Here is a 26904-nt window from a genome sequence, read left to right on the forward strand (position 1 = left end):
TGAAGGGCATTATTACACAGTAAGGGGCACAAAAGGGGCATTTGTACAGTGTGGGCTATTAAGAGGAAAACTATTACTGTGTAAAGAATAAAAAAGAGTGCTATTACTGATAGGCAGCACTGAGAAGATCACTGTTAGGGTAGGCTCACATGTAACGGTTCCGAAGTGTATTTCACGCTGCGGATCCGCCGGTGCCTCCAGCTGTTGCCATCACCCCTTCCCCCGCCTCACCCGACCCTGGCCTGCTCTGCGATGTCAAAGTGGACTCGGCGACTCGCAGGCCCCCTGTGTGGCTGCTCGTAGCGGCGGATTGTCACTGCGAGCAGGCTAGGGGTGGGGAGGCGGGGGAAGGGGCAACAGCTGGAGGCACAAAATGGGTCGGGTCACCTGCAGATCCGCAGCATGATACGCTGCGGATCCATTACATGTAACCCTACCCTTATAGTATATGTGGGCACGTTGAATTCAACAGGATTCTGCTGTTCTGTGTACACGGCCGAATTTCCGTGTCAGATGTTTCCGGCACGGAAATTCCATTTTCTGTGTCTGCACAAACAATGAACATGTTCATTCTTTGCGTGGAGTCTGCACAGAATGCATAGCTGTCTATAAGATGGCGAACTCCTGTGCGGCCCGAGTGCAGGCATATTATGCTGGTGTCCCACAGTTTGCGGAATATCCGCATGGAGATTTTCCATGTGGACATTCTGTCGTGTGAACATAGCCTTATAGTATATGTGGGCGCTATTACTGATAGGTAGCATCGAGAAGATCACTGTTTATCTGTGTGCGGTGACTATTACAAGAACAAGGTGACTGTATTAGGTTAGGGCTACATGGCAAAAATGAGTCGCACAGTCAAAGATCGCCATGTTCTTCTCCTTGAATCGTGCTGAATCTCAGCTAATGTAAGTAAATGTGGTCACATGTAGAGAAATCCAGCACCAATCAGTTCTCGCTCTTTAGGTGGTTTATTAAACCCTTAAAACATCATCGTAAAATGTGACTTTCTGTGACCCTGTGTTTTCCTGTGACCATACATTTTATGATGCCGTTTTGCGCTGGATTTCTCTGTGTGCCCTAACAAGTTGCTGTTGCTCCACAGGTGTCCGTGCACTTTGTTTTTGCAAAGGGGGAAGCTGATCTGCACTAAATCGGGTCACATTGCGACCCCCAAATTACCGCAGCCACAAATTCATCATCCTGGATGGAATTATTACATTTGTCATGTTGTAGTCACAGCCATTTGTGGTTTGCAGTGCAATCTCATTTACTCACATTAGCTGAGATGCAGCACAATTCAGGGGGAGCAACATAGTGATCTTTGATCACGCAATCTGGGGGCCCCATTTTTTATTTTTGCCCAGGGCCACAAAGTCTAAAACCAGCCCTGCCAGCATGCGCTGTCCGGGCATGCTGGGAGTTGAAGTTTTGCAACATCTAGAGGGCCACAGTTTGAGACCACTGGTCTAAAGTATATCATTTTACCAAATTTCTAACCCAGTCAAACCAGCCTGACGGGTTTCTCCTCTTGTATCTGTCATTGAAACCTAAGATGTGAAAAAAAGCAGGAATGTGTGAGCAGGAAATAACTCAGTACCACCTGCCGGCAGCCGAGTTCTCATCTACATCATCATTCCACCTGTCTGGCCATTCCTCCACACACACCCAGCTTTTTTCCGTCTGTATTCGCTCTAGGTGTACACATCAGCCTCTCCTAAACCAGTCTACTGCATAAGGTGGAGCTTGGCTGCTGCTGCCTCCTCCTCCTCCCCAAGACCATTTTGATAAGAAATCTACCATCTGGTATTTCACACAAGGCTCTGTGTATTTTGTGAGGAGTCAGAGAAACAGGAATCGAGTCATCCACATCCTGCTTCTCATTAAGATTTAAGGAGAGGCTCCAAGGATAATCCCTTTAAGAAGCAGCATCAGCGATGGATGGAGAGCAGGGAGCCTCCTGATTGACTCCAGCCTCCTCCCTTCCCTGCTACTCACTGTCTATGTGCACAGGCTGCTCGCAGACACACAATGGCCAAACAATATGATGTTCTATTCAGATTACTTCTCATTGGGGACTCTGGGGTTGGAAAAACATGTTTGCTCTGCAGATTCACAGACAACGAATTCCATCCTTCCCATATCTCAACAATAGGTAAGGCGCTGTTATGTCTTTATGAAAGCATCAGATGTGACTGAGGGTGATTTTAGTGTATAGTAGGCATGCATTCATTGTACTATATACCACCGCATAAATAGACCCTTCTATTTATCACAGACAAGACAAATCCTAATTTTGATGATGGGTGTTATCAATGGTACTCAGCAATGATACGGTTTATGCATCCCCATTATTGTCATCAGACCTTCTGTATTGATTATTCCGAAAGAATCGTGATCCTGAACTCTATGTACAAAGTGCCGGCGCTCTGTCTACAGCTCATGTATGTCTCTAAATATGTTTTATTCATTGTTAAAATTCTGACAGTGACTGTAGCACTTAGAACTACTGCTGAGCATTATGGAGATAATGTTGCTACAATGAGAAGGATTTTTGGAGTAACAACAGTTCCTGTAGTCTATCTTTGTGCGTAAATGACCAGCTCAGACAATCACCCCCGTAATAAATTATTGGGACTTTTAGAAGAAAAATCAGCAAAAACACAGTGTAAACCCAGACAAATAAATAAGGCAGCTAATCCAAGGTTTTCTAATTTCAGTGTCATTTTGTGAATTGCTTATGTTGAGGAACCTAAGATGTCACTATTGATCCACCAGCGCTGGGCTTGGAATTCCTTCCCTATGACATCATACATTGAATCCCAATTATTCAGGTGAAGGGTTAACATCTTAGATACAATTTCTTAATCTAGCATTACTGCCATTGGTCCTATTGTCAGTAAGGACCGATTTGCTAACCAAGGGATATAGGTCATTACAAATTTGTTGTCATTGCTATGGAAATCTGTCTACAGACTGAGGGAGTCTTTAGGTGGAGTCCGTAGTATAGGCAGCTGTGCTTAAAGGGGTTGTCTGGTTAGGAACTCTATTGTCAAATGTCCTAATGCTGAGTAAATAGAGGAGGGTTCACTGTTCAGGAGCAGAGAGCAGCTACATAGAGAGGAGCTGGCCAGTCTATGTATTACCCCAGAGGCCCCCAACCTTTTGCACCTTGTTAGTTACATTCAACCATAAATGAAGGTAGAGAGCCGAATTCAACTCAAAAATTGTGGTGGGAAATTAAAAAAATGTTAAGAAAAAAATCATTCAGTTTCAAACATTTGCTCAGAAATACTTCAGGTGGAATCTGACACTAGGATTTTACCAATTGAATTGTCGCTGTTTGGTGGTTAGAATACGTCTGCTATGATGTCAATTGGCAGCACATATGGTCATTACTCAGGACTGAGTAAGCCATGTGACAGACGGTCGTGAGCCACATGTGGCTCCAGAGCAGTTGGTTGTGGACCACTGCATGACACTAACAGATCATTGATCTCTTAATTTTTTAAGGTGTATTGCTTTATTTATCCTGTGGTGGCGCTGCAGAATAATTTCCTATTGCAATTATTCTTTAGTAAATCTTTTAGGTATTGCATTGACCCAGGTCCTTCCAAAGATGGTCACTAGTTTTCCCCAGCACTTGAGGCTTCTTCGCTATAGTTATGTGCCCCAGTTGTTGCCGTTTTTGCTGCAAATTATTGTAGATATGTAGAGGTTCAGAATAAAAAGCATTATACAAAAAAAAAAAAAAAGTGTACTCACCGCCGCTGGTGCTCCCTGAGCAAGGCTTCTCTGGTCTGATGCCAATGCTGGTATACCTGGCCTTCAGCGATAATGTGTCATCACATGTGAATTCATACAGAAATGGTTTTACTTCAAAACACACCCTTGAAGGTCAATCCAGTTAAGAAAACCTATTTCCCTATAATATACAAACAAGGAGAGCGCTCCTAGTGTGATAACGTAATGTGAAGAAGAGGTGGAAAAACAAGTAAAATTGCTCACCAAGTATAGTTATACTGCGACCAAGTACAACTATGGTGAAAGCGTGGAATAACCCTTCAACGGGCGAAGAACGGCAGCCGCTCCTGGTAACACAGGTGAAGCACTCAGACGGATCCCTCCAAGGAACAGCCCAGGATAAAGGCAGCGCACAAGACTTCAAAGGTAAATAAACCATTTTACCTTTGAAGTCTTGTGCGCTGCCTTTATCCTGGGCTGTTCCTTGGAGGGATCCGTCTGAGTATTTCCCTATAAGGGAATTCTGAGTTAATAGAAGGCGTTCATTGGTTAGGATTGTCAATTCTTGACCAGATTTTCAATTCTTGACCAGAGTGTAAAAAGGTTGCAAAGAGTGTCTATCACTCCAGATGTTCGGTCCTGCATTACATAGGCAACCAATCCATTGATGTGAATGGCCACTGTGTAATGCTTTATTTTCCCTGTAGTGGTGCTGCAGAGATACTGAGCACTTACTAATAAGTTTCCCCACAGACTAAAGCTGATCTCTGGGGGTTTCAGCAGGATGACACTTTGGTGTCAGTTTATTGTCAGGGTAGCCTTCTAAAGAGTAGGGATTCTCAAAAGCATTTTCCCATTGTATGATGTGGTGGAATGTCACTTATAAAGTCCTTCACTACATGATCAGTCGAGGTCCAGCTACTGGGATCTTCACCCATCCTTAAAGGGGTACTCCGGCCCTGAGACATCTTATCCCCTATCCAAAGGAACCCCGCAATCTTGTATTCGCCACCCACCTGTTTGTGATGCACGCCGAGGTGCCAGCTCACAAACAGCCGGGTGGCGACCATGGGGCCGGAGTATCGCGACGTCACGAATCCGCCCCCGTGTGACGTCACCCCCGCCCCCGCTATGCAAGTCTATGGGAGGGGGCGTGACGACCGTCACGCCCCCTCCCATAGACTTGCATAGCGGGGGGTGATGTCACACGGGGTGGAGTCGTGACATCCCGATACTTCGGCCCCGTGGTCGCCACCCGGCTGTTTGTGAGCTGGCACTGTGGCGTGCAGCTCAAACAGATGGGTGGAGAATACAAGATTGCGGGGACCCCCGCGGTGAGACATCTTATCCCCTATCCTTTGGATAGGGGATAAGATGTCTCAGGGCCAGAGTACCCCTTTAAATTTAACAGGGTGCAGCTCTTATTAAGTGCTGGGTCCCCTCCAATGTTTTTGCTACACGTAACATTCCCGACCACCCACAGAACAGGTAAAAGTCAGAATGGGACACAAATCTATATTATAAACTTCATCCCCTTTATTCCCAGGTCCATTGACCCAACCCTACCAAACACAAAGTGACTGCAAATCCTAGCAGCATGCCATCACTTTATAGAAGGAAAAACACATTTCATGGAGCAAAGTTCGAGAGTATTGATGTTCCTCCATCTTGACTTATCATTATCTAAAAAGGAAAATTAGGAAAAACAACACTAGCTATAAGCATAATGTGCGCTGTGCAAAAATGTAGCAATACTAAAGGAACCCCCATCATAGGGCAGGGTCACATATGTGTTGCTTATTTATGGATGCATTATTGCTGGAAAAGAAAGCATATACTTTAGAATCATGCTGTTACCAAGTATGTGGAAAATTCTGTATGAAGAAGGCTGTAGGACATCGTGTCCCGTTTTGGGCACTACTGTTTTATGGAGATATTCTTCCCTATAAGCAATCCTCCCAGGGATGGATTACCCTCCATTATGGCATCTATTGAAGACTGACACATTTCTGTCACACAGAATTTAATGGGAAACACCTCCAGGTACCCCATATAGTCCTAGGGGTGCTCTGTTAAGGCTCTAAACAAGTTGATAGATTTATTGCAGACAATTCTTCATTTCCGTATCATGTGCACAGACTTTAACAAACCTCATTCAGATTTGGAACAGTTGTGGAAATTTCTGAATAAATTCTGCCACATATGAACCCAAATAGTCCCCTAGTATTAGGCTTAGAGATGAGCGAAGTAATTAAATTCATCACAAACTTCTCAGCTCGGCAGTTGCTGACTTTATCCTGCATAAATGAGTTCAGCTTTCAGGTGCTCCGGTGGGTTGGAGACTCACTCCTAGGACTGTATCCACCTTTTCCAGCCCACTGGAGCACCTGAAAGCTGAACTAATTTATGCAGGCTAAAGTCAGCAACTGCTGAGCCGAGAAGTTCGTGATGAATCGAATTGCTGTAACTTCGCTCATCTCTAATTAGGCTGTTTGTATGGCTGTCTCTGCCTGGACCTTAGACTACTCTAGAGCCCTAAATACGGTATATTGGTCTGAACAGTGTGGTGAGCAGAGATGAGGTCACCACAACAGGTGATTCTGTGAGTTGGCAGGCTGGGTCTATTGTTTTCATCTACTGCCAATGTTAAATATGTCAAGAGAATGATGTCAGCATAACTCCAGGAATTTACAGCTATTGTGCCTTGCCTTCAACTATAGCTTAAACTTAAGATACTGGAAATCTAGGTGGAGAATTCCTTGAATTTGCTGCATATGATTAATTTTTCTGAAGAATTTTTAACTGGTTCATCAATGCATTATACATTATGTGGCCTAATATAGTAACATACTTTTTATAAGGTTTAAAAAGACTGCGATCCACCAAGTGCTATCTATTTTCCAATAGCATTGATCTATTAGAAGGTGAAGCATCCCCAGGAGATTATTACTCAATGACTAATATGCAAACCATAGATAAATAGCAATATTGTCAATGACTGCATGTGAGGAATTAAAGGGGTACTCTGGCCCTGAGATATCTTATTCCCTATCCAAAGGATAGGGGATGAGATGTCTCACTGTGGGGAACCCGCTGCTGGGGACCCCCGCAATCTTGTATTGGCCACCCATCTGTTTGAGCTGCACGCCGCGGTGCCAACTCACAAACAGCAGGGTGGCGACCACGGGGCCAGAGTATCGTGATGTCACGACTCCGCCCCCATGTGACGTCACCCCCGCCCCCGCTATGCACGTCGATGGGAGTGGGCGTGCTGCTCAAACAGGTGGGTGGCGAATACAAGATTGCGGGGGTCCCCAGCGGCGGGACTCCCACTGTGAGACATCTTATCCCCTATCCTTTGGATAGGGGATAAGATGTCTCAGGGCTAAAGTACCCCTTTAAAGGGAATGTGTCACCTAGATGTCTTTTCATGATTATAGATACTGAAACATATTATTTTTTAATCTGTTTCTATTTTCAGAGTGTAAAGTTTATCTTATTAAATTTTTTTATACATTATTATGAAGGGCTCTATATTGCCTGATCTTTCTTAAAAGCATTTAGTCATATACTTTAGAGCAGCCCCATGGACCTAGAAAACAATAGACTGGTGCTGACTTTATTGACTTCTATGGGGGGACTTTTCTATCTGTGCTTTGTGACCTATGCAGAGGTGATTGTGCAGGGAGGGGGAAGAAAGGGTGCTGTGACCATCACCTGTTGTGAATGGCCTGATCCCTTTTCTACCTATCTACTGGTGACATCTTTCACTGTTATCCTGCTGGTAAGTGATCTGGACAGGACAAGAAGTGTCATCATATTATAAGGCTTATTGACCAGAGTAAACTGCAATAATTCGGGATTATTTTAAAATAAAGACAGTACAATGGACAATTTGAAAAAAAAAAAAAAAGGCTTAACAATTCTTAAAAAATTTATTTAAATAGGTAATTTTCTATTATGCATTCCTTATAACTTATTATGGATATATTTATACTAGTAGGATCGAGCAGAAGTCATTACCATGTAACAATCCTGTCCTGTCATGAAAAACCGAGCAGCTTCTGACATCCTAAATAACTGGTTAAAGCCAAGTCAAAGAGAACAAATCCTTCTAATCTGTTGTTAGTGGCTTCAACCCCTATATACATAAAATTCTTGCTATATTAATCTTGCTAGTTTAATATAGATTTTATGGGAGCAAGCTCTGTTCCATGCATTTTTCATGGGGTCCCAGTGCAGCAGAGAGGAGACAGGATGTAGTAGTAAAAATCTGTCCTCTTTCACAGAATTAAAACTAACATTTTTCAACCCCTGCAAAAAATGATGGATCCCTCACACTTAGGGTCTATTCACACGGCAGAATTTTTCGCTAGTGGAATTCCACCTCAAATTAAAGTCCATAGACTTAATTGGGATTTCGCACTCCCATTCACACTTCTGAATTTCCGCTTGCGGAATTCCGCAAGCGGAAATTCAGAAGTGTGAATGGGAGTGCGGAACCCCATAGAAGACTATGGGCTTTAAAGGGGTACTCCGGTGGGAAACTTTTTTTTTTTTTTTTAAATCAACTGGTGCCAGAAAGTTAAACAGATTTGTAAATTACTTCTATTAAAAAATCTTAATCCTTCCAGTACTTATTAGCTGCTGAAAACTAAAGAGGATATTCTTTTCTTTTTTTGGAACACAGAGCTCTCTGCTGACATCACGAGCACAGTGCTCTCTGCTGACATCTCTGTCCATTTTAGGAACTGACCAGAGCAGCATATGTTTGCTATGGGGATTTACTCCTACTTTGGACAGTTGTTAAAATGGACAGAGATGTCAGCAGAGAGCACTGTGGTCATGATGTCAGCAGAGAGCACTGTGTTCCAAAAAGAAAAGAATCTCCTCTGTAGTATTCAGCAGCTAATAAGTGCTAGAAGGATTAAGATTTTATTAATAAAGGTCATTTACAAATCTGTTTAACTTTCTGGCACCAGTTGATTTAAAAAAAAAAAAAAAAAAAAAAAAAGTTTTCCACCGGGGTACCCCTTTAATGTGAGGCAAAATTCCACAAGCGGAAATTTTGCTGTGTGAATAGAAGGTTGGAGGATGGTCACTAGCTGACAGATATCACACAAAACAGTGTTTAGTACTAGAGATGAGCGAACTTACAGTAAATTCGATTCGTCACGAACTTCTCGGCTCGGCAGTTGATGACTTATCCTGCATAAATGAGTTCAGCTTTCCGGTGCTCCGGTGGGCTGGAAAAGGTGGATACAGTCCTAGGAGACTCTTTCCTAGGAATGTATCCACCTTTTCCAGCCCACCGGAGCACCTGAAGGCTGAACTAATTTACGCAGTAAAAGACATCAACTGCCGAGCCGAGAAGTTTGTGACGAATCGAATTTACTGTAAGTTCGCTCATCTCTATTTAGTACCCTTCTGGTTTCATGAACTTTCCTTCAAACATATGAATGGAAATCATTAACAGTAGAAGTTTTACTAGATAAGGTAGAAGAAAAAAATATTGAATCACTCAATGATAAAGCTTTGTCTGGGGAGCAGAAAAGATATTACCTCTTCTTCCATCCGGCGCTCCACTTCTGCCCTGATTCCGTCTCTAAAGTACTGAAGTATATCACCTGCGATGAGATAGGTCAGGGATCCTTATAGGTATCATTATGTGTGGAAAATACCATTCCCGCAGCTATTGGGCATCACATTCAGGCATGGTTTCTCCCGCATGCAATGATAGTGGTATGGTACCTGCACCCTCTCTTCTTGCAAGGTATATTTAAGAGACGAGCACAGGGGGAAAGTAAGGTGCTGGGGTAATATACACTGCTCAAAGAAATAAAGGGAACACTTAAACAATACAATGTAACTACAAGTCAATGACACTTCTGTGAGCAACACTGATTGACAATCAATTTCACATGCTGTTGTGCAAATGGAACAGACAACAGGTGAAAATTATAGGCAATTAACAAGACGCCCCCAATAAAGGAGTGGTTCTGCAGGTGATGACCACAGACCACTTCTCAGTTCCTACGCTTCCTGCTGATATTTTGGTCACTTTTGAATGCTGGCGGTGCTTTCACTCTAGTGGTAGCAGGAGACGGAGTCTACAACCTACACAAGTGGCTCAGGTAGTGCAGCTCATCCAGGATGGCAAATCAATGCGAGCTGTGGCATGAAGGTTTGTTGTGTCTGTCAGCGTAGTGTCCAGAGCATGGAGGCGCTACCAGGAGACAGGTCAGTACATCAGGAGACATGAAGGAGGCCGTAGGAGGTCAACAACCCAGCAGCAGGACCACTACCTCCGCCTTTGTGCAAGGAGAAGCACTGCCAGAGCCCTACAAAATGACATCCAGCAGGCCACAAATGTGCATGTGTCCACTCAAACAGTCAGAAACAGACTCCATGAGGGTGGTATGAGGGCCTGAAATCCACAGGTGGGGGTTGTGCTTACAGGCCAACACCGTGCAGGACGATTGGCATTTGCCAGAGAAAACCAAGATTGGCAAATTCGCCACTGGCGCCCTGTGCTCTTCACAGATAAAAGCAGGTTCACACTGAGCACATGTGACAGACGTGACAGTCTGGAGACGCCGTGGAGAACATTCTGCTGCCTGTAACATCCTCTAGCATGACCGGTTTGGCGGTGGGTCAGTAATGGTGTGGGGTGGCATTTCCTTTGGGGGCCGCACAGCCCTCCATGTGCCTGCCAGAGGTAGCCTGACTGCCATTAGGTACCAAGATGAGATCCTCAGACCCCTTGTGAGACCATATGTTGGTGTGGTTGACCCTGGGTTCCTCCTAATGTAAGACATCTTGGACATCATGACATCTTGCTCCACCCACCAACACCACATTGCACCATAGACTGTCCAGGAGTTGGCTGATGCTTTAGTCCAGGTCTGGGAGGACATCCCTCAGGAGACCATCTGCCACCTCATCAGGAGCATGCCCAAGCACTGTAGGGAGGTCATACGGGCACGTGGAGGCCACACACACTACTGAGCCTCATTTTGACTTGTTTTAAGGACATTACATCAAAGTTGGATCAGCCTGTAGTGTGGTTTTCCACTTTGATTTTGAATATGACTCCATATGCAGATCTCCATGGGTTGATGAATTTGATTTCCATTGATAATTTTGTGTGATTTTGTTGTCAGCACATTCAGCTATGTAAAAACGAAAGTATTTCATATGATTAGTTCATTCATTCAGATCTAGGATGTGTTTTTTATGTTTTTTTTCTGCTCCTTTGGTAATCACTTTAAAGGGGTTCTCAAATTCAAGAAATTGGTGAACTATCATTAGGATATATCAATATCTGTGTCTATGTATGAGCAGGGAAGAGTGGAGCCCGGAACTCACCTGCTCCCACTTGCCCTGTCTACTTGCGTACCTGCCCTAGGCAACGGGTCCACAACCATGGTGACAGTCCCTGCCTGGATAAGTGCAGTGAGTAAAATGTCAACAAAATAAACTTACAATACAGACGGAGGTCGGGACACTGTATGGAATCAGACACACCAACAGAAATAATAACTAAACATACACACACAATATGTCACAGTCCACAAGCCGAGTCAGTACCAAGAGATAACAGAAAAGCCAAATCGCAGAAACAGGAGAGGAGTCAGAGAGCAGAGCAAATGGGTCAAATATGTCAGAAATTCAAAATACAGTACAAACGCTAGCTAGGAGTATGAGCTCTTTTGCAGGCAAGGCCTGGATGAATAATGAGGGTTTAAATAAGGAGTTAAAGCGTACCTGTCAGATCCAACAAAAAAAAAATGTTTTTAATATATCACTCAGTACCTAATCCTGACCATGTACATCACATTTTTATGTGTCTAGCACCTTTATTTATTTTTTTATTACACTTTTAATTTAGCTCACTAGTCTGAATTCCTCTCAAGGGGAGGGGGCGTGGCCTCCCTGTGCAGGTCTCCGCCCCCTCCCTCAGTATGCTGTCTGCTCACATCTCCTCTAGCATTAGCAAAACTACAACTCCCAGCTTGTCTTCACTGACAGTAGCGGGACACAAGCTGACAGTGGGAGGATTTTTCCTCCAGTTGTGAGCCCTGCGCTTACAGCTGTCAATCAAGGAAGTGTGTCCATGACATAGGTGATGATGCATGGACACAGCAGGACTAGTGTGTGTCCAAGCAGGCAGGGGGGGGCAGTTGTTTGACTGGCTTTTTCAGTATGAAATACTAGAAATTTTCTAATGAAAGCAATTGCAAAACCTATTAGTTTTGCATGCTTTACAACATATCAAAAGTTTTTGTATCTGACAGTGCCCATTTAAGCAGGTGAAATGCCAATGAGGTCAGCTGACCATCCCGAGAACAGGGAGTTTCCCCAGTAACCAGAATAACAAAAGACCTCAGTACAGATAAACCCTTCGGGTTCTTACAATCTGATGGGTGAGGTGCAGAATACAGATACACCTGCTAAAGAGCTGTTTGGGTGAGCTGCTGTACCCAGATACTGCATATGCAATATACATTCACCCATTGTAAGCACACCAGCTAGAGATTTAGAAAAAAGCAAAGTAGCATAGCCCCCAAGCCCCAGGTAAATTGTCTGCTGGAGAACAAAAGTCCTATATACTCTTCATGTTTAGGAGCCCTGTGCTGTTAGTATAGCAGCTCCAACTTTGTACTTGGATGAGAAGTTTGACACTGCTGGACCCTAGGACCAGACCATCATTGGAACTGTTGTACCTTTTGCTGAACACTGAGCCCCAAGGCCCTTGAAGTAGACGTCAAATGCTCTTTGTTTCCTCCAGAAAGATGTAGTGCAATTTCTACTAGGGGTAGAATCTGCTACTGTGGTAGAAGTGGTAAAGTGATGTCACAGAGGATGATGGTAAGGGCGTGGTAGGTGGTGACTTTACACGTGGGTGGATGCTATAAATTAAGCACCTGAAAATACAGCCACCAGAAAACTGCAGAGGCTACACCCATGAGCAGGAGTGGTCCATGATGGGGTGTGGTACATTATTGCTGCCAATGTCATTGCCTTCCTGATGTCACTTATGATGACTTCACAGTGGACTGATGTCAGGGTTCTTGCCTTTCTCCTTCTCCACAACTTGCTTCTCACTAGAAATGAGCTACATTTCAGTTGAGACTAATGAGCAGTTCCCCATATCCCTGGCTGCCTGCTGATTATTCAGCCCCTTCCCTGCTGGGTCCTGGCTACTTAAACTGCAAAAGCCCAGACTGCCTCTGCCCCTGCTTGGTCTCTGTTTTGGTCTCTGATCTCCAAGTGCAATTCCACGTATGACCCTGATCTGTCTGACATCCACTCTGGTTCCTAATCCTGTTTCTGACTATTGACTATACTGCTTTCTGGCATCCTGAACTTGACTATTCCTAGTACTTGCTTTGGCTCCTGACCTTTGGATTCTGATATTTGTTTGTTATTTTGTACATTTAGGATTTTAATAAATGGTATGATTTGTACAGCACTATAATCTCCATCTGGTTTTGAGGTTCCTGACAATTGGTAGAGGATGATTTTTTGGGGACACGGGCACCAGTAGGACACCAGTGCATGCGGTGATGTCTTAGTGGGTGACATCTTAATGAGCACTGTCACAAAATTGCCCATATTTAACATTATTCCAGTGACATCACCAGATCCCTAGTGTCCTTTCAGGCTCCAGAAAGAGTGGTGATTATCACAGGCAGGATAAAGGCTGTTGGTGATATCACTGTGGTGTCCCGGTACCGTATAGTATACCGTACCTTGTATGGTTGTCCCCAAAGCCAGAGTTACTTCGTTCCAGTAGCATCCTCCTGGTGGGATAGCCCTAGTTACCTCTTCCTTCTTTATTTTGTGATGTTTGTATGTATATTTAATTGTATATTTAATGGTGAATATACTGTTGCAGGACCTTAGGTCACATTACTAATGTTAATTCTATTAAGGTATGTTAAAGGACCTTCCTAGGTCACGTGTGTGGTCGCATGTTTAGACCATAATTCCTTGTAAATTGATTGACAAATGGTATGGACCAAAGAGCTCAAGGCCAGCCCCTGCCCATATAAGGGAGCTGCCAGCCAATCCTCGCTCTCTTGGGTTCCGGACTAGCAGAGAGTAGAGATCCGTGCAACTTTCAAAGACAAGACCAGGCCGAAGCCTGATAATACCAAACCGTGAGTTATAATACAACTCCCCGCTAAAGTCAGCGTGACTGCTGGACCTAAACTCAATCCCCTAAATCCAGCAGAACAGCGCATATAATTCTCCTGAGCTTAAAACTCACAAGGTCCCAACCGACTGTCAGGATCATCATAGACTCTGATTGTACAAAGACTATTCCTGTTTAATTCTGCATAAAACCTGCAGTAAAAGTTCCGACAGTCTTCTGAAACCTACGATTGTGGACAATCATTTATTATACCTCCCTATCGCTCTTGGGACGGGTGCCGATAGGACAAGCATATACAGAGGAGCCCTAACCCTGGTGTCACGACAGTTAAGGATTAAACCAGCACCCTTTAGTTACTGCACAGCTACACCCCATATACCCTACACCCCCACAAGCTTACCACATCACAAATGGTGTTAGCAATGTAAATTGAGGGACTGGGTCCCGGGAGATCTGGTGATATGAAGGTGGAGGGTGGTAAATTAATTGACAGCAGATACCAGTATAAGGACATCACCCAAGGAACTGTCCGTGGCATTGTGATATTGACACTGGATAGGCGTTGTATGATGCTATGGAATAATGTTGACATATTAATTCAGAAGAGTATGAGAAATGTGCTATGGCATGTAAAACCCTTAAAGGGGTACTCCGCTGCCCCATCGTTCGTAACATTTTGTTCTGAACACCTGGAGTGGACGGCAAGGGTTGTGATGTAACAACCAAGCCACTTGTGATGTCACAGTACGCCCCTCAATGCAAGTCTATGGGAGGGGGTGTGGCGAACACCACACCCCCTCCCATAGACTTGCATTGAGGGAGCATGACATTATGAGGGGCGTGGTCGTGACGTCACGACCCCCGCTGCTGCCACCCAGTGTTCTAAATGAATGCTGGGTGCTGCACAGAGATTGCGGGGGTCCCAGCTGTGGGGTCCTCACGATCAGACATCTTATCCCTTATCCTTTGGATAGGTGATAAGATGTCTAGGGATGGAGAACCCCTTTAATCCTGAAAAGGTATATCCATAACTGAGCTTATTAGGGGTCCTTAAAAAGAGCTGCTCTGTACCACGCACATCCTAGGAGCAATGTTCTATTTCAGCCTCACCTCATTCACTTGAATATTAATAGGCTGCAATACCAAACACAGATCACAGTCAAGAACAGCCATTATTCTGGGAAATAGATACTCCATATTTTTAATCATAGCTAATCCATTCAAGTGTGGTAAATACATGGTGCACCATAGCCTCATAAAAGTTCTTTATGTCAGCATATCCAAATCCACCCAGATAGAATGTTAAACCTATACTTACAGTCCTCGCTTGCTCACTAGTTATGCAAAACAAAAGGCCAGATATAACATATATTACAGATTTTGAAACTAGAGTCTCGGCTGTTGAGCTATAACATGACAAGCTCTCTTGTTGGGTGTTATTACCATAAAATATAAGTAATATCTTGCGCTTAATAACATGAATCACAGTAAGTATGACAAAGGCTTTCTGTAATAACTTTCCATTAAGGGCATCGTAGTCTTGTCAGCAAATCACTGTGACATTTACTGAGTATAACTTAATGCAGTCTCCATACATAAAGATGTTCAATGAGATTACAGCGCTATAAGTGTTAACATTATATTATTGTCTCAGTCTTGAGCTGTACATCACAGCAGAGCCAGTATTAGCAATAATGCAGCAACCAGACTAATATACAGTATGTGTCTCGTTTTGTAATTATCTGGGCTCAACTTGATAGGAGTGTAGTACCCAGCATATAAAGGCAAAGCCTGAATCAACTAAACCCCACAGCAACAGGTGGTACAGAAGATGCAGTAACATCGAGGCCCAGGAGCCTGAGAGGGCCCATAAAGTCTCTTAAAGGGGTACTCCGGTGGAAAACTTTATTTTTAAATCAACTGGTGCCAGAAAGTTAAACAGATTTGTAAATTACTTTTATTAAAAAATCTTAATCCTTCCAGTACTTATTAGCTGCTGAATACTACAGAGGAAATTCTTTTCTTTTTAGAACACAGAACTGTCTGCTGATATCACAAGCACAGTGCTCTCTGCTGACATCTCTGTCTATTTTAGGAACTGTCCAGAGCAGCATATGTTTGCTATGGGGATTTTCTCCTACTCTGGACAGTTCTTAAAATGGACAGAGATGTCAGCAGAGAGCACTGTGCTCGTGATGTCAGCAGAGAGCTCTGTGTTCCAAAAAGAAAAGAATTTCCTCTGTAGTATTCAGTAGCTAAAAAGTACTGGAAGTATTAAGATTTTTTAATAGAAGTAATTAACAAATCTGTTTAACTTTCTGGCACCAGTTGATTTAGAAAAAAAAAATTTTCCACCGTAGTACCCCTTTAATACCATATGGAGAGGCCAGTCCAAGCATTAGTTATGGGTACTGTTACAGATTTTGCATTGGGGCCCAGAATATTCAGGTAATGCCTCTGAAAGCCATGCCTGGGCTCCTAACATCCAAGACCACCCAGGTCTTACGATATACAGTAATGCTAAGATCACAGGGCCAAATGACACTTCCATCCAGTGATATGTATACAGCTTTATACCATAGTTATTGCCTGCTTCCATTCATGCTTGGTACCGCTGTGTACATGTGTTCTCAATGTGAAGAGGGATATAAGCTGTAGCCAGAAACTACTGGTGTAGGTTTATCCCCCTTGAGAACAAAAGGATCAGATGTTAAAATTCAGCCACCTGATCCTTTATTCCAAGTTGGAATACCCGCATATGCATAAATCGAAGATGGCTGAACCAGCTATATAACTTGTGTATGGGCAACTTAAATGGACACTGTCATTAAAACAAATTTTTGCTATTGCACTCCTTGTGGTAAAATAAAAAATCTTTCTAATATACTTTGTTTAACTTTGTCCACACATATCCCCCCCCCCCCTTCCCATCTCTTGCACAGACTTTGAACTACTGCTGACCTGGCAGAAGTCCAAAAGCAGGAAATGCAATCTGGAGTGCTAAGGGGGTGTGTACAGTCTTAGCCAATCATAGCTCATCTCACACTGACTGAACTGCTCTGGGCTGTGTGTAGCAGAGTGAGGAAGGAAGTTCTTCAGATGATGACATGCCTGCTGGGGAACACCTCATCTCAGTCTGTGAATGTGACTGAGCAGAAAATACAGAGCAATATCAAGGTAGAAAACTTAAAAATAATAAAAAAATAAAGGCAGGGGTGGTTTATCGTGATGGGGGCAGTGAACTGGGGGCAGTGAACAAGATCATGACAGGTACTTTTTAAAGGGGTTATCCAGGAAAAAACCTTTTTTATACATCAACTGGCTCCAGAAAGTTAAACAGATTTGTAAATTACTTCTATTAAAAGATCTTAATCCTTTCAGTACTTATGAGCTTCTGAAGTTAAGGTTGTTCTTTTCTGTCTAAGAGCTCTCTGATGACACCTGTCTCGGGAACCGCCCAGTTTAGAAGCAAATCCCTATAGCAAACCTCTTCTAAACTGGGCGGTTCCTGAGACACGTGTCATCAGAGAGCACTTAGACAGAAAAGAACAACCATAACTTCTGAAGCTCATAAGTACTGAAAGGATTAAGATTTTTTAATAGAAGTAATTTACAAATCTGTTTAACTTTCTGGAGCCAGTTGATATATAAAAAATAGTTTTTTCCTGGATAACCCCTTTAAGGTTTGCACTCACTGGATCACACCCTGGACCAACTCATCAGTATATTAGACAATGTTTTTTGACTACATCATGTCAAGTTTGCCGACTTATATCATTACGTTTACAGTGGGCCTATTGACTTGGACCGCAGTCTAATAATGAGTACATTCTGTCCATTTTGTTAAAGAAGCATTCTGGTAAATTATATTTTTTTTAGTTTTGCTTTTATATTGCAGCATAGGCTGTTATAAGAGAATAAAGTGGAGGTTTTTGGTATGCCTTGTGTTTACCTGTTTTGCTGATGTGGCAGGCATGGGATAGGCTCCATTTTGGTTTACAAATGCACAGAGTTCTGTAATGCAGCCTACATTTCCCTTGAATCCTCTGGTATTGGCTGGGGTGTTTGTATATGTCTATTAATTAATTTTAGTGTTTACTGTTGGACCTGAGGAAGGTGCATGTGCGCCGAAATGTGTTGTTCATTCTCCATTTTTTTGAATAAATCTTTATATCCTGTGCAACCATGGTGGCCTAAAAACTTCTTGTGTATACTCAGCTGCAGCGGTCATGCTAGACCCTGATTTTCTCCCTTTCTTGCAACTCCCATTACTTATCCGCACCCCAAGGTACGCAGACAGGCACCTCAAGCTGCATAACTCTACGACTTGACAGTATGGCTTACAACCTTGGAAGGCAGACATTGTGGCATGACACTGCATAGGACTTGCATTAGTCAGTGCATTACCACTTTAAGAAAAACATTCCACCACCTACGTTACAAAATCTCAGAACAATATTACGGCATTTCTCACTTTTTGTGTGATCTTGTACGAACCAATGTCTTTGATTTCCCAAAGCGCGTTGTAATATGTGAGAGTGAAAAAAAATGTGTGAAGTATGTAATATGACTATTGTTTTTATACTGATGTCAGCACATTTTAAAGTGAAACAGACATAATGCACTAAGCAGGTTTTGTCTTGCTGGAAGGTAAAATTAAGTGGTTAATTACTTTAATAACATTTAAGATATATACTGTACTTTTTTCATATGAAAAATCCTCTAGAGTTGGCTTCTGAGGATGGCTGTATTTTAGATTAGGGTACACACCAGTCACACCAGCGCCAGTCACTAGAGTGAGCTCCCTGCTGCGGCCAGGTAGCCCTGTGTGTCTATAGTAAGAGCAGACACACAGGGCTACCCAGCCGCAGCAGGGAGCTCACTCTAGTGACTGGCATTGGGGCATCCACAGCATGAAATATGCTGCGGATGCGCTACGTGTGACCCTATCCTATAGGTGCATCTTTCAGCTGACTGATAAAAAAAAAAAAAAAACATGTAGGCTAGGTTCCCATTATGTTTTTGCATCCTGTTGAATCAAGACAGGAACAAAAAAGTAATTTTATTTTACAGAGAGTTACGTGAAGCTTTTTAATGCTGCATTCAGACTATGTTTTTAGGTCAAACTTGGTCTGTCAGTCGGCAAAATGTCAGAAAAGGATGCGGACAGGCCCATAGACATCATAGACAGGAACATCACTTTTTATCATGTACTTTGCGATGCCATATTTGTATGGAATTTAGCCTTTTTTTGCAGTTTTCTTTTTTTTTTTTTTTTAAGCAGCAAAGCCAAATCCCTGTTGTCTGGGCTACATACATGGGAGCCATCTAACATTCATTTAATTGTATATTCTTATTAATGTTCCATTGTCAGGATTTCTTGATGACAGTGGTATTATTGAACGCAATTACCTTGTTAGAAAAATGCGTAGAGAAGTGTTTCCTAGTATTTCTGAAAACAAAGCTACAGAACATCAGGGCACCGGGCAGGTGATCGTGGGGGAACCTCTGTAAAGGAAAAGTTGACCAGTAGCCTATAGCAACCAGAACCAATCAGATTGCTTCTTTCATTTTTAAAAGGGACTCTCAAGGGCCGCTACAACTGTAGTCTCCAAGTGTTGCCATGCCTTATGGAAAGTGAAATAATAAAATGAGTACTGTAAATGGCGCGGTTCCAAAGAAGATCCTCAGGAAACATTTGATTTTAATAAATGTAATAATAATTTATCGACACAGTACAGTAATAAAACGTTATGGCAATAACACGTTTCGGGTGGCTATTGTTTCCCTTCCTCAGATTGTTGATGTATACAACTTAGATAAAGGCATTACATGTTAGAAAAGGCTGCCAAACAACAACATAATAAAATGGGTAAGGGTTTGCACCACTCAATATAAAAACACAAATAAATGCTAAAGATGGCATGTAAAAAGTACTCTTCTTACAGTAACAAAGGAACATTGTGAAAAAAGCACCATAATTAAACAGGTACAGGTACAAACTATAGAAAGAATGAAGGATATGTTTATGATGAAGCCAGTTGGTTGACAGGAACAATATGAGTGCCTTAGCGCAACAGAGACTTCAGAAGGTACAATGGATGGTTATAATTTGATCATTTGAGCAGAGTACCTCCCATGATGTTGTTAAATTTTATAATCCTCCCAGTTCACTGTACCCATCATGATAAACCACCCATTGCCTTCATTTTTATTTGTTAGTGTTTTTTTTTACCTTGATATTGATCTGTATTTTCTGCTCAGTCTCAGTCAGATTCACAGATTGGGAAGGGGCATTCCCCAACAGGCGTGACACCATCTGAAGTCATACAGGGGAGAACTTCCTCCCTCACTCTGCCAAACACAGCCCAGAGCAGTTCAGTGTGAGATGAGCTCTGATTGGATATGGCTGCACACACACCCCTCATTTCCTGTTTTTGGACTTTTGCCAGGACAGCACGAGTCCAAAGTCTGTGCAAGAGATGAGAGAAATGTGCTCTGGACAAGTGACGAGACAATTAGGGACAGCTTTTTTAAACACAAAACATAGAAAACGTCATTTTTTTTTAAAACAAAGAACATTAGAAAGATTTTTTTATTTATCATAAGGAGTGCAATAGCAAAAATGAGTTTTAATGAGAGTGCCCTTTTAACATTGCTATATTTTAGAAAGTTGACATTTTAACTTACCTCCTGTGAAAGAAGTTCCTCCAAAAACAGTGAACAGCCTAAATATAACATCACAATCGACTCCCCTCCAATATATACAGGAATTAGACGAAAATCTACATTCTACCACTGAGGGAATTTCATCAACACCTTTTCTACCTGGAGATATTCTGGGCTAAAAATTCTGTCTGCTTTGGGTACCAACTGAATCAGTCAGCATTTGGACTGCTCAGACATGCACCATCCTATAGATGTCTACGAATTTCCAGGTGAATATTTCCAAAAGAATGAACATGTTCTCGTTAGAGATGAGCGAACTTACAGTAAATTCGATTCGTCACAAACTTCTCGGCTCGGCAGTTGATGACTTTTCCTGCATAAATGAGTTCAGCTTTCAGGTGCTCCGGTGGGCTGGAAAAGGTGGTTACAGTCCTAGGAGACTCTTTCCTAGGTCTGTATCCACCTTTTCCAGCCCACCGGAGCACCTGAAAGCTGAACTAATTTATGCAGGAAAAGTCATCAACTGCCGAGCCGAGAAGTTCGTGACGAATCGAATTTACTGTAAGTTCGCTCATCTCTAGTTCTGGTACACGGTGCAGCAGAATCTCATTGAAGGCAATGGGGGGGTTACTGCACCAGAATTTTCAAGCAGAATTTCAATTCCGCAGTGTTAATGCACCCAAATTGTTGCTGCTGCTGATCTATAGTGATGAGTTTACCTCTTCTGCTGACTGTTATACTTGATAAGTGAATTCGATAGCACCTTCACCAAGAGCATTGGGTAAAACTTTGGCAGGTGTTGATGTCCGTCGGCCATTGTGAACAGGTAAAACGGCCTGGAGGTTATGGATGAAATGTTCGCTGTCAGATCATTACAAATTGTAGAACTTTGCAGCTAACTGGTATTTTTAAATAAATAACAGCACTATTACCAGTGTTTAGTGGTTAATCGTGACACTCTTGTGGCTCAAATGCAACATTTGTAACAGGGTCCACTATGTGACATTTATAAAACTTGTGCGGTCTTAAAATGTAGCAGAGGGGCCATCGTGCCCAATCAGTCTCTGCCCTTGCCAGTGCTTATTTTTATCATATGCTTCTGTCCAGGTATTCTACATGGCCGATAGCTTATCTTTCACATGCTGCACAAAGGCTTTTAGTGTATGTTCATATGTACTGTATAGTACAGTACATGAGTGTTTCTTAGAACAGGAAGAGCCCAAGGTTAGCCAGCTATCTCCTTTTATTTACTCCCCCATGCCTGCTTGCGTATACCTACCCCCTTTGATTGACAGCTACTCAACTGTCTTCTTCTTTACGCTTAATTTATCATCTCCATTAATGCTTTCCTTTTTGTTAATAGGTTGACAAACACTTGTAAACCCATAATACGGCTTCATTTTTTTAATTTTTTTTATTTCAGGAGTTGATTTTAAAATGAAGACCATAGATGTTGATGGCATCAAAGTGCGGATACAAATCTGGTAAGTGGTTTCCAAGGCTATATACCAATCTAGAGTTTTTGTGTTGAGCTGGGTGTTACAATATAACAAGGGGTATGTATTATTTTACAGTTTACATATAAATCGGCATAAATGTAGGTGTGTAAACATTTTACTTGTCCTATACTGAGGCTAAGTTACAGTCTGTATTCACAAATCTGTAGGCCTCAAAATACTCAATATTTCGACATAGCTTGCTCTGGTGATTTCTTCCTGTAAAGCCTTAATCATATAGGGGGAGATTTATCAAAACCTGTGCAGAGGAACAGTGGTGCAGTTGCCCATAGCAACCAATCAGATTGCTTCTTTCATTTTCCACAGGCCTCTAAAGAGGCCTGTGGAAAATGAAAGAAGCAATCTGATTGGTTGCTATGGGCAACTACACCACTCTTCCTCTGCACAGGTTTTGATAAATCTCCCCCATAGTCTTTAACCATTTTATTACAATCTGATGAAGGGAAAAACGTATTGTCCTCAGCTCTTGGGGCTGACTGCAAGCTTGTCAACAGTTTACAATGAAGACAAACAGCAATGAATGCATATGAGACGCATCTTATGTGTCATTTTGTCAGGTGCTAGTTTCCACATCATAAAGAATATCATCACACAATCTCATGGGTACTGCCCAGTGTACCCACAAGAACACATTGGACTCTTTCTGCAATTGCCGAGATGGAATCCCAGAAGCTGAAGCCCTTAGATGCCATAGCCAACAGTGAACCGGTCATCTTAGCTGTCGGATAGAGGAACATGTTAATGGGGCACAGGGGGTTACCATGGCAGTTAGCAGCCTAAAAAGACCCCCAGATCTGCCAGTGGTAGCTGTGTAATAGGCCATGCCAGGAAAATGTATCTTATGGATCTATTCACACGTACAATATCCTGCGCAGAAAGCCATAAATTTTATGCCGTGTTCAGTCACTTAGTTCACATTGAAATCTACAGTGGAAAATCTGCAGCTTCAAATCCTGCACATCAAATATGTGCAGGATACCGTATGTGTGAATACACCTACAGTCATGGCCATAAATGTTGGCACGCCTGAATATTTTCAAGAAAATGAAGCATTTCTCACAGAAAAGGATTGCAGTAACACATGTTTTGCTATACACATGTTTATTCCCTTTGTGTGTATTGGAACTAAACCAAAAAAGGGAGGAAAAAAAGCTAATTGGACATAATGTCACACCAAACTCCAAAAATTGTTTGGACAAAATGATTGGCACCCCTAACTTTATATTCGGTTGCACACCTTTTGGGAAAAAAACTAACTGAAATCAGTGGCTTCCTATAACCATCAATAAGCTTCTTACACCTCTCAGCCGGAATGTTGGGCCACTCTTCCTTTGCCAACTGCTCCAGGTCTCTCTTATTGGAAGGCGCCTTTTCCCAACAGCAATTTTAAGATCTCTCCACAGGTGTTCAATGGGATTTAGATCTGGACTCATTGCTGGCCACTTCAGAACTCTCCAGCACTTTGTTGCCATCCATTTCTGGGTGCTTTTTGACATATGTTTGGAGTCATTGTACTGATCTCGGATGCAAACCCAGCTTTCTGGGCTTTACAGTGCGACCCAAAATCCATTGGTAATCCTCAGATTTCATGATACCTTGCACACGTTCAAGGCACCCAGTGCCAGAGGCAGCAAAACAACCCCAAAACATAATTGAACCTCCACCATATTTCACTGTAAGTACTGTGTTCTTTTCTTTGTAGGCCTCATTCTATTTTTTTGTAAACAGTAGAATGATGTGCTTTACCACAAAGCTCTATCTTGGTCTCATCTGTCCACAAGACATTTTCCCAGAAGGATTTTGGCTTACTCAAGCTCATTTTGGCAAAATGTAGTCTTGCTTTTTTAGTTCTCTGTGTCAGTAGTGGGGTCCTCCTGGGTCTACTGCCATAGCGTTTCATTTAATTTAAATGTTGGTGGATAGTTTGCGCTGACACTGATGCTCCCTGAGCCTGCAGGACAGCTTGAATATCTTTGGAACTTGTTTGAGGCTGCTTTTCCACCATCCGCACTATCCTGTGTTGACACCTGTCATCAATTTTTCTCTTCCGTCCACGCCCAGGGAGATTAGCTACAGTGCCATGGGTTGCAAACTTCTTGATAATGTTGCGCACTGTTGACAAAGGCAAATCTAGATCTCTGAAGATGGACTTGTAACCTTAAGATTGTTGATATTTTTCCACAATTTTGGTTCTCAAGTCCTCAGACAGTTCTCTTCTCCTCTTTCTGTTGTCCATGCTCAATGTGGCACACAAAGACAAGACACACAATGCAAAGACTAAGTGAACTTCTCTCCTTTTGATCTGCTTTTAGGTGTGATTTTTAAATAGCCCACACCTGTTACTTGCCCCAGGTGAGTATAAAGGAGCATCACATGCTTGAATAGTAAATGTATGAAGAGTATAGGCCATACACATGCCCATATATTACACACTACCTCTCGGCAATTATTGAAGAAAATTATATTGTCCCTACCAAGGACTGAGGTGCCTTATAAAACATAACTTTTAATTATATTAGTTAAAATATTGGTCCAACAACAATCAATAGAAAAAGAAACATAATCAATAAAAAGTTGTGCGTTGACACGTAACCTGCGGCTTTTGAAAATGAATTCAAGCAAATGACGCGGAAAAAATAATCATTACAGTAATAATTATTGAACCATCACCATTCAGTGATTGTATTCCCTTATCCCTAATATGGGATAAGGGAATTGTTGTTTATACTATATTAACCCCTTAACGACGCATATTTACGTCCTGCGCCGACTCCCGCGATATGAAGCGGGATCGCGCCGCGATCCCGCATTATATCGCGTCGGTCCCGGCGCTAATCAACGGCCGGGACCCGCGGCTAATACCACACATCGCCGATCGCGGCGATGTGCGGTATTAACCCTTTAGAAGCTGCGGTCAAAGCTGACCTCCGCTTCTAAAGTGAAAGTGAAAGTGACCCGGCTGCTCAGTCGGGCTGTTCGGGACCGCCGCGGTGAAATCGCGGCGTCCCGAACAGCTGACCGGTCACCGGGAGGGCTTTTACCTGCCTCCTCGGTGTCCGATTGGCGAATGACTGCTCCGTGCCTGAGATCCAGGCAGGAGTAGTCAAGCGCCGATAACACTGATCACAGGCGTGTTAATACACGCCTGTGATCTGTGTAAGAGATCAGTGTGTGCAGTGTTATAGGTCCCTATGGGACCTATAACACTGCAAAAAAATTTTTTTAAAAAAAGTGTTACTAAAGGTCATTTAACCCCTTCCCTAAAAAAAGTTTGAATCACCCCCCTTTTCCCATAAAAAAAAATAAAACAGTGTAAAAAAAATAAAAAATAAACATATGTGGTATCGCCGCGTGCGTAAATGTCCGAACTATAAAAATATATCATTAATTAAACCTTACGGTCAATGGCGTACGCGCAAAAAAATTCCAAAGTCCAAAAAAGCGTATTTTGGTCACTTTTTATGCCATTTAAAAAAATAAAAAGTGATCAAAAAGTCCGATCAAAACAAAAATCATATCAATAAAAACTTCAGATCACGGCGCAAAAAATGAGTCCTCATACCGCCCTGTACGTTAAAGTTATAGGGGTCAGAAGATGACATTTTTAAACGTATACATTTTCCTGCATGTAGTTATGATTTTTTCCAGAAGTGCGACAAAATCAAACCTATATAAGTAGGGTATCATTTTAACCGTATGGACCTACAAAATAATGATAAGGTGTAATTTTTACCGAAATATGCACTGCGTAGAAACGGAAGCCCCCAAAAGTTACAAAATGGCGTATTTTTTTCGATTTTGTCGCATAATGATTTTTTTTTCCGTTTCACCGTTCATTTTTGGGGTAAAATGACTAATGTCAAGTAGAATTGGCGACGCAAAAAATAAGCCATAATATGGATTTTTAGGTGGAAAATTGAAAGGGTTATGATTTTTAAAAGGTAAGGAGGAAAAAACAAAAGTGCAAAAACGGAAAAACCCTGAGTCCTTAAGGGGTTAAAGTGATAATATCTTCTACGAAGGAGCATACAATCACTGAATGGTGATGGTTCAATAATTACTACTGTAATGATTATTTTTGCCGCGTCATTTGCTTGAATTCATTTTCAAAGGCCGCAGGTTACGTGTCAATGCACGACTTTTTATTGATTATGTTTCTTTTTCTATCGATTGTTGTTGGACCAATATTTTAACTAATATAATTAAAAGTTATGTTTTATAAGGCACCTCAGTCCTTGGTAGGGACAATATCATTTTCTTCTAGCATCACATGCTTGAAACAATCTTATTTTTCCACAATTTTGAAAGGGTGCCAATAATTTCGTCCAGCCCATTTTTGGAGTTTGGTGACATTATGTCCAATTTGCTTTTTTTCTTCCCTTTTTTGGTTTAGCTCCAATACACACAAAGGGAATAAACATGTGTATACAAAACATGTGTTACTGCAATCCTTTTCTGTGAGAAATACTTCATTTTCTTGAAAATTTTCAGGGATGCCAACATTTACTACCATGACTGTATAGTTGTATTAAAATATAAATATAATTTTTTTTATTTAGTTGTAATATAATATAAATATATATTTTTTATAGATAAAAATATATATATATATTTTTATGCTTCAATTAAAAAAAACAACATGATCCATAGAAAGCAGAATAAACATTGTTTATTACTATTATTGAATGGCATAAAGAAAAAAAGTCTAGCATGTTAGTTTTGCAGTTTATTCCCCACAAAATTTCTAACAAGAAAACCAGTAAACAATTTTACTATGGCCAAGTTGTTGTGGTTCGTGGCTTGGGGCTGAAT

General features: G+C 42.0%; 2 protein-coding genes across 5 annotated transcripts in view; one reads left to right on the forward strand and one right to left on the reverse strand.

Moving 5' to 3' along the window:
- FNTB (farnesyltransferase, CAAX box, beta) overlaps positions 1-26904 on the reverse strand; it is a 393966-nt gene that overhangs the window by 56476 nt on the left and 310586 nt on the right. The window lies entirely within an intron of this gene.
- RAB15 (RAB15, member RAS oncogene family) overlaps positions 1729-26904 on the forward strand; it is a 60854-nt gene continuing 35678 nt past the window's right edge. Inside the window, exons 1-2 of the mRNA XM_056546802.1 lie at positions 1729-2155; positions 21999-22059. Of these exons, the coding sequence (XP_056402777.1) occupies positions 2032-2155; positions 21999-22059 (185 nt within the window). The 5' untranslated portion in view covers positions 1729-2031. The remainder of the gene's footprint in view (positions 2156-21998; positions 22060-26904) is intronic.

Source organism: Hyla sarda, chromosome 11 (assembly GCF_029499605.1).
Source record: "Hyla sarda isolate aHylSar1 chromosome 11, aHylSar1.hap1, whole genome shotgun sequence".
NCBI lineage: Eukaryota > Metazoa > Chordata > Amphibia > Anura > Hylidae > Hyla > Hyla sarda.